The sequence below is a fragment of the Protopterus annectens genome, chromosome 4.part1, assembly GCF_019279795.1.
Source record: "Protopterus annectens isolate FY-2018-M chromosome 4.part1, PAN1.0, whole genome shotgun sequence".
In the NCBI taxonomy this organism is placed as follows: Eukaryota; Metazoa; Chordata; order Ceratodontiformes; family Protopteridae; genus Protopterus; species Protopterus annectens.
In genome coordinates, this window is record NC_056734.1 from 378,436,141 (window position 1) to 378,445,723 (window position 9,583).

General features: G+C 37.2%; 1 protein-coding gene across 1 annotated transcript in view; it reads right to left on the reverse strand.

Annotated features, from left to right (window-relative positions):
• Positions 1 to 4,110, reverse strand: part of LOC122801212 (5-hydroxytryptamine receptor 3E-like) — a 177,957-nt gene extending 173,847 nt beyond the window's left edge. The window contains exon 1 of the mRNA XM_044070765.1: positions 4,026 to 4,110. Coding sequence (XP_043926700.1) covers positions 4,026 to 4,110 — 85 coding nt within the window. The remainder of the gene's footprint in view (positions 1 to 4,025) is intronic.
• Positions 4,111 to 9,583: the final 5,473 nt, after the last annotated feature.

Genomic DNA, 9,583 nt, shown 5'->3' on the forward strand with positions numbered 1-9,583 from the left:
TTATACCTTAAACTAATTACAGGACCTAGCCTTGAGGCATTCTGGCATCATATTTAGAGTATCAACATAATGATCACCTTGGCCAATTTTTGTCGTATTTCACCCAGTTACTCCATATCCAACAGCAAAATACAATGCTCTGCATGTATACCAGTTGGATTTTCTATACTAATACTTGTGAATCATAGTCACATGAATTAGAAAGGAATCAAAGTAAGTACAGGTCATTAATGTATTTCATGCAGCTGATGTTTTAATATAGCTGTAACTGTTTTACATATTTTTCTTACTACAAAACAGCATGCTTATCAATGTCTGTATAACAACTGATGCACATTTATTAGCTTATTATTTAAATAAAGGAAGACCAGTTCTCTGGCTTGTTTATTTAGACTGTTATACTGGTGTATATTTCTGATGGGCTGTGGAATTCAGTCCTTGGTGTCCTACTTGCAGTCTTTTTAGAGTTCTTCCTTTAGCCATGGGTATATTATCAGACATTCTACTGATAATCTTTATTTGTCTCTAGATCATTTTGGTACTGTTCATCAGTGTATGATTCTCATTCAAATTACTGGTTTTACTATGAGTCATTTAGGGCTTCATTCCAATTGCCTGCGTCCTCAGTTACTAGCTTCTGTCTTGCTCACAGTTTTCAAACTAGTTATCCATTCCCGGCTTGGTTATACCCCCTCCCAGGTAGGTTTGATGGCTAGGATACTAGGACTGTGGCACCAACATTCTGGGTCTAGGTTTTGATGCATTAACATTGTGAATGACGAATTCATGGCACTAGGTTTAGATTCACTAACACTATGGATCGGCTCTTTGACAATAATACTGTGGTTTCTAGTTTTGTTGCATTAGCATTGTTGCTCTTGGCTTTGTGGCCCTAAAGTGTGCTACCTGGCTTTGGTGCTGTAGTACCTGGGATCTTAGATTTGCTCCAGAGACATGATAAGAGCTTGAAGATGTGAAGCACCATTGCTTTCCTGGTAGGGATTTACTTCCAGTGCTACAGTTTAAAGGAATGTAATCTCCTTTCTAGCAAGGATGCCTTAGAACGTTTAGAAACAGAACACAGAACAGTTAACAATACATGACATGATAAAGGAGGCATTTTGGGAAGAAAATTACCTAACGTAGATTTAATTATGAAGTACAGTCAAGTAGAACCGCCACCCAAAACGGGACATCGCCCCAACATATTACCTCATTGTGAGGTGTCTTATAATGGTTATGAAATTATAGTATCATAGGATCATAGGAAGTTACTAGGCTAATGGTCCTCGGGCCCTTACAAGCATAGCCAAATGATCCTTGTTTCCACGATCAGCACCTATTGCCCACTTTAGTTAGCTATATGCCCTTTGCTGATATTACTTTTATGCTGACCACTATGCTGTTATAAGGTCAAGATGAAAATTCATAATCTCAAACTGAGCTATCTGTTTGTGCACATTTTATTAGATAAGTCCACATCTGCCACACTAGCAGCTATAATTTTCAAGGTTCTGTAAATGTAAATGTACTTTTTTTTCAGTTCTATTTTAACAATGTTTTCAGTTTTTTTTAGTTCCAGGATAAGTGCAAAGAATGCTACGTCTAAAAAATACATTTATCACCTTATGCACTCTTCCTAATATTATACACATACCTATAAATGCTCAGTTTTTTTCATGTATCATAATATATGCCTGTAAGTATCTTACATATTATGTTCCTGTCTTTGGAGTTATCGCCCAAAAAACTCCATTGAAAATGTAATTTCCCAGCTGTGCATTCACCATTATCAAACAGACTTAGTGCATAAAAAAATAAAACTAGTTATCCATTCCCTGCTTGTTAGATTATATACCTTTTTGGTGTTACATTTGGGATACAACACTGCTATGCTGTGTATTTCATCATAGGTGGCAGTAAGACTGCACAATATTTTACACTTTAGAGCAGATTTTCTACCTGCATGGATATATTGCAATCAAGTAATCTTATTAGAGTGGATATATTATACCTTGATTCAAACCAAGACATGCTTATTTTCTTAGCAGCTGGCACTGTGAATACTACTTTTGCAGTCTGCTACTTCAAAGACCTATGAAAGTGGTAAAATAAAAACATAGAAAGTATGCTAGATAGATTTAGAACTCATCTACATTGTCTTCACAATTATTTTATGAAAACACTAGAATATTTGGCATCTATTTAAAATGATTTATAGATACAGAATCTTAGCTGGTCTAACCTGGTTAATTAAACTGCAGTAAGACAGGACCCCAATAAAAGGGAGTTACTTCACTTACATTAAAACAAAACTAGCGTCATTAATTTATTAAAATGAATACATGATAAACAGAGGTCGTCAGAAAATGAGAGATTATATTATTATGTAACCAAAAATATGTAAAGCTTAAAAGTGGAATGGTTGTGAGAGTATTTTATTTTACAAAATAACTGAAGTCCTAGACTGGTCATGTAGAATTGGTGATGTGAAGTAAAATAGTGATATGACTATAACTAGGGATATCCTATATGGTTAACAACATAAGGGATTATAAAACAAATATACCAAGTAATGTATGTAATACAGAGTTCTGTCACTATATCATAAGGGTCGTGACCTTTTTCTTTTCACTAGTTACATCTCTGGCCCTTCTCAGTCATAACCTAAATCACAAGGGTAAATGCAATATAGCTATATGATTTAAAGTGAACATTCCCCCAACTTGTTTTCTAAAAGAAACTAAACGATACAGCGAAAACCCGTACAAGGACAAGGAGGACATGCAAACTTTATACAGATGGTAACTGGAGGTCAGACTTGAACCCTGGAGTTGTGAGGCAGGGGTCTTAGCCAATGACCCACTGTATTACCAACATCAGCAGCCATCATTAAAAATAACTGAAAAACACATTTTCCAAACAGTACAGTCTCATTATGTCTTGAAGAATTCACTGGTCATCTACTTCTACTAATCCTAACTATTTATATGTGCATTGATTTGTGTATTATTTAAACCTCATATATACATTTTATTCTACTGCTATTGAACTAATTGCTTTGCCACTTAACTGTGGGTTTCTTGTACAAGGATGCAATAAACTGTTTAGCATACATTTTGTAGAATGCACTAAATAAAATATTTATACAGCATTTAGACTGAATACTTCATCAGTGTGGTTTTCTCATAATGAGCATACAAATTAGCTAGCCATTCTACATTTCTGTTCTGAGAAACTCCTAAAAACTATATACACAGTAAATGAGGCATTGCGTATTAAATTGGGGAATCACAAATACAAAGGAAGTGTTAAATAAGATATCACGTATCATTCTGCCTCTGATAAAGCTAATTAATGGCACATTTCTTTGGAAACAATGACAAACCCATTGTCTGCTTATCCTGCAAACTGCACATATGTTACATAGATTTGATTTTACCTTGAATAAGCAAAATGCATACTCTGAGGGCCACAGACTTGAAGCTATTCATCCTGGAAAGGTTTCAGTGGCATCTGTAATTTTACAAATATATTTTAAGAAATCCAGCCCCTAAATAAAAAAAGACACTGCTCAGTCCATACTGACTGGTCCTGTTTCTGTAAGACACTGCAAATGCAGACACATTTTTCTTAGATTTTGTACACTCCAGTGAAAGCCAGTTAGCAGTAGGTTATCACCCGAGTTAATTTACAGCTTTGTATTATTCAGTTATGCTTGCAGACCTATTGGGAGATACCTGTGAATTGTTTACTGAAATGGGAAAAAAAGCCCTTACACTATGCTCGAACAATTTCCTTCATTTAGTTAACAGTAAGTAGCTTATTTCAGATTTAATATCCCTTTCCCAATCACAGAATATAAATGTTAATTGGAGACTTAATTTTAAATTCTTCAGCTGTTGGTATGCTGGGAACCATAAGACAAGATCAGCACAGAGGTTATTGCACGGTTTTGTAAATCTAGACAAGCAGGTGTGAATCCTACAGTTTTATCTTTGCGTGTGTAAGAGTAAATAGATTACCTTCCTTGTTACTGAGGGTCACTGTGGAAAAGTCGATCTCTGGTCCCATTTGCCCTGCATTATTATCACAGTTAATTGAATGCATAATTATGTACTGAGCAAGTTGCTTAACTAGCCCAATGTTTGAGTCTCATTTTTTTCTGCAATTAAACTTCAAGAAGTCCTCAGGAGACTAAAGGAGTTATCAGTAAAAATTCCATACTAACTCTGCGTAAAGCAAGTTACAACAGTATGTATATCATAAAGAAAATGTTTAAATGCTTTATTTTTATGAACTAGGGTTATTCTTCTGACAGAATATTTGTCAGGTTATTTCTTTGCAGGTGCATTAAAGTCAGTCTAGAGTACATTCAGCATTGTCTAATCAACCATGTTACCATAATTATGAAATTTGTTTTGGCTTGATATAAACAATAATCGTGATATTTGAAGGAAAAATGGCACTTGATGTTATATGAAGTGCTACTAGTGATAATTAATAGCAAAATTTAACAAACTTTAGATATTTGAACTGTAATTGAAATAGAGTCAGAAATACATTTAATAAGGCTGAAATTCATTCAGTGGTTATCTAGAAAGCGTAGTCAGCTGACTGAGATGACCTTAATCCCAGGGAAAAAATGCTTTAATAAGAAAATGCAGTGTTTATAGTGACAACTTAGTAGTAGAAAAGTATACAAAAGCTATTTCCAAAGCTCCTGAACATTAAAGTATGCGTGATTCAACTTAAAATGGAGTTACAATTAAATACATATATTTAGGCAATTACTCCCAAGCTGAAAGGCAGTGGTGAAAATATAAATAAAGTTAACTGGCAGAATAATCTGGTCATCACTGAAAAAAGCAAAAGGCCCTGTTTCTGTTCAGTTTTCTCCTACATTGTTTTCAAACTGACAGGTTTCTTTCCCAATAGGACATTGGATACAATGAAAGGAATTAGCAAACTATATAGCCTTCACCAGTTTTGTAGGCATGACAAAGGGTTTCTATGTAGACTACACTACTTTCTAGAATAGGAGCATATGATGAACAAAATGAGATACTCTAAAGACCTACCCAGGGATTCAGTAAACTCTGTGTAGGCTTAGCATGAAGCCTACATGGAGTTTACGTGTTTGTGAGATCAGCAGCAGTGCTAATTTCATATCCATGCCACGCATTGCACCTACACAGATACAAGCATGGTTTTGTAGACAGCAGCAGTGTTGCCAGCCAGGAAACCACATGAAGCAGCACAAGCACATTCATACATGCAGACATTTTTACCTACGGGCAAACTACTTCTGCCAGATTGTGTGGACAGCCAGAATGACTACCAGGGTTTACGTTAAGACAATAAATACAGTTCTAACTCATTATAGGAAAGTGTAGTCAGTGGAAAGTACAGTACAAACCTGTTTTAGGCATACTGAAATAAAGGTTTGTTGGTGATTATCAAGAGTACATAGATTGCATTATAAATACAACTATTCTTGGGAAGTGTCTGTATTGAAAAGGGCCACACACATAAATGGTAGGAATTAAGAAAGGGGAAGAGGACAAGTGAAACATGGTAAAGTACACCAGATGAGGGCATGTCGATATACATACACCACAAAGACAAGACAGTTATAGCATGAACAGTAATCACATATGTACATAATACAGTACATACTTTTGTTTACACCTCCTGTGTGGGTATAGTCATATCATCACAATATTGTATATAATGTGACTGCCACACAAGGTCACATATCAATGGAGATGATTGGTTGTGATATAAGCATCATGACATGATCACTGGAGAAGACATCTATCAAGAACGGTATATACAATAGGGGTTATGTGCATATTGTGAAGATGTGCAAAATGAGTTGTTGGAATATGAATGTAATTTTAGTTCTGGTCTCAACCAGAACACATAGCTCATGGATAACAGTAGACAGAAGCATGCACAATTGTGTACAATATCATAATAATACCATCATTAGTCTGTGTCATTGACATAAAATATGTGATTGTGAGTTATTAGACATGTTCTGCATGAACACACGTACAACTGTAATGATTATTCAGTAATCTATAAGGGTAATCAAGCACACCTTCCTCAAAAATTAACATGTTTTGAAGGTGTTAAAAGGGACAGTGTTACAGCTTTGGTTTACATTATGATCAATCCTGGCTAGTTGAGAGGTTTGCATGACATATATATGCCACAAACTACACTTGCAAGAATGTAACCCATGCCAGCAATGTTTGCAATAAGCTATGTATTTACTGGGTGTACCACAGGAACATGTATCACATGTGCATCTTGTAGAAGACCTTGAAGGGAGGTCTTCACTGTCAACTCCTAATGGTTATGTATCACAAAGAATACATAGGTATGGCCAATAATATGTGTGGGAGCTTGCCGTGGCAAAAGTGATACACTTGAGTAAATCATCCCTGGAAGATGTGTGGTGAGGTACATTAGAAAGGGAGCATTTTGCTCAATTATTGGTGTGATGGGATCTGAGAATAATGGGGCTATAACATCCTTTGCTGTGGATGGCCTGCCCATACTCAAAAATTGTGCTACATACAAGGGAGTGGTCACCACTGTGGCACATGCTGGTGGAACTTCTGCTTACTATCTACCTGAGTACCCAGGTCACATACCACTTGGTCTGCTCATAGGGGTGTGCTGTCTATATTGTAATTAGCTTGTGTACTTGCTTTCATAAAGAAACTAATCATGATTTCCATTCATTTATTGTGTCTCCATGGCTCTGGCAACAATCCTTTGTGTGTAATACTTTTTGCATTATACCAATGCCATTCTTGGATTCAATGATTGTCCACAATTTGCAGTTATCCACAAAGCTGGTTAGACAAAGGATGTGTACGTTTGTCTTGACTTCTGAGACTTAAATACTGAACAGGAAAGGGCCTAGTACAGAGTCCTGAGGTACAGACCTGGTCGGTGGACTCTAGATAGAGGTGACTTCACACACTTTGACATTATGTGTCATGTATGTGATCCATTTGTCTACCAACTTGGTAACATAGGTCTTTATGCCCACTTGCCACAATTTCTGTCTAATTCTTGAGTGTGGATTTGTGTCCAATACCTTGGTCAGGTCAAGTGAAATGGGACAATATTCTTTTCATCATGCATGCTCTTCGTGACCTTCTTGGAGACATCAAACAGATTTAACAGACACAATGTAGCCTTAACAAATCAAATATGAGTTTGGTACACAGTCAGGAGATTACCTGTGTCCTTTTTGATAAGGTCCATGATGAGCCATTTGTTTGCCTCATAGATGAGGACAGTCCCTGCATCAGGTAATGGTCCCCCCTGTTCAGACAGATAACTGTTGCTGCACACTCTTCTGCAAGAACATAGGCTGTCTGCAGGTTGTGTTTAAGTAGGGATCCAACTATGTCTGCTAGGTCAGGTTTGAAGTCATGGTATAGGCAACTTGGGATTTTGTCAGGTAAGTTGCTGTCCTGAGAAGAAGGGGTGGTGAAGTGTGAGACAAACTGACAGCTAGCAGGTTGTCTATTTTCTCTGATTGAGTATGGTTGGTGGTAACCACAAACAGCTCTGCATTTAGTTGTGTATTCCCCTTAACATTTCACTCTTAGTTAAATAAATGATTTGTGATAACACCTCCAATTATAACCATGGTTATGCATCACATGCCACACAGTGGTATTGTTCACACAGTCATACAGTAGTATCACTGTCGCATAATTAGATTAGTTACACAACATACCTATGTGTTTCGGGGAAAGCTGTGTTTGAACAGCCTGATGCCATAAAAGTACACAGTACAAATCAGTTAGTTGTGCCTGTTACAGAACATTTAATGACACAAGTGCTGATAGTCACACACTGGTGCTGCTGAACCCCCTCAATAATCCTTGGGAATAGCAACACAATTGGGAATACAATGAATTCCATAAAGTTGCAATTGAATCAAAACATGTGATATTTTTGTGCATATAACAACATTACAACATGTGGATGAAGCAAGACTTATGTGCCCATGTAATCAGTATGAATAAGTCACAGAGCATTTAATGATGGTAGGTATGTACATGCACACCTCTGCCATACTGCAAGTTTCAGTGTGATGGCTGAATGAGAACCACATAGAATGTTGATCTGTTCCACTACAAAAACACATGTCTTAATAAACCAACAATATACAAAGTATTATCCCTTATCAACAGTTCTCAGGAGTCGTATTACTACAGCTGTTATGGCAGCAGTGGCCATTGATACATTACCTCACAGCAGAAATTGTAATACACTCTTGTAAGCCTACTGTACATACACAGCTCATCAAAACACGTCAGTGACAGCAACATTGAAGTGAAATGTTCAAAGGGTCATAGGTCATTACTAAGCTAATGGTAAAATCACATAAAATCCTAGACATTATTATAACATATAAAGCAAACAACCTATATATGTGTGATAAGAGACCTTGGGACCCAGGTGGATAGTAGTCTGTCCTTTGATAGTCAAATCACCGCAGTAGTCAGGAAGTTCTTCTACGTGGCACACCTCATCATAAAAGGGTTCTCATCCAGGAAAAAAGTGGTCATTGTTCCCCTCTACTCGACACTCATTAGACCCATTATAGAGTACAATGCCTCTTTTGGAATGTACCTCACAAGACATCTGCAGCAGCTGGAAAGGCCACAGAAGTACCTCACAAAGAGGATTACTGGCCTCAAACAGATGCCCTACACTGACCTTCTCAAAAAACTCCAGCTTTACTCCATAGCATATCGCCTACTCCAACGTGATCTTTGCCTAACATATAAAGCTATGTCAAACCCAGAGCTGTTGGACATGCTACACCTAAAGAAATCCCAATCTCTCTGAGCTACATGGTCTAGGGACCTAAACCTTGTCACCCCAATAAACAGGACATGCTGGAGGGATAGATTCTTGTCCCAGAGACTTCCCATACTGTGGAACAGGCTACCCATCTATGTCAAGCAAAGTTCTTCATTAGCACTCTTCAAGAAAAATCTTGATGAGTGGATGGGTAATAGGAAATACACCCCATGAATCACTTATGTGTCTCTGCTCGACAGTGGCACTGGAAAATAACTTTCTTGGGTGGTGTAAGCCAGGGAACCTTGTTGGCTAGATTTACATAGGCCCTCAGGCCGATAGCCTAGTACCTACCTATGCACCTATATATATATATATATATATATATATATATATATATATATATATATGTATAGATAGAAAATGGAAGATCGGAAGGCTATGTGTGTATGTGTATATGTGTCTGATTGCATTACATAGTGCCTCTTTCCATATGTAACATGTGCACCAACCCATGACAGAATTAGCATTCACAAATCCAGTCATCTGGAGATGGCATGCAGAGACACATGGAAGAACTCTGCTTCATGACGTGCATATGTGTCTTTGACATAAGGACATCCTCTGTTCCTCTGCAGGAAGAATAATTTGTAGCCTGAGGGGAAAAAGTGGATGTTGGATGCATGGGGCTATATTCCAGGATCTCCTAAGTGGTAGTGAAATGAAAAGTGATTCATAA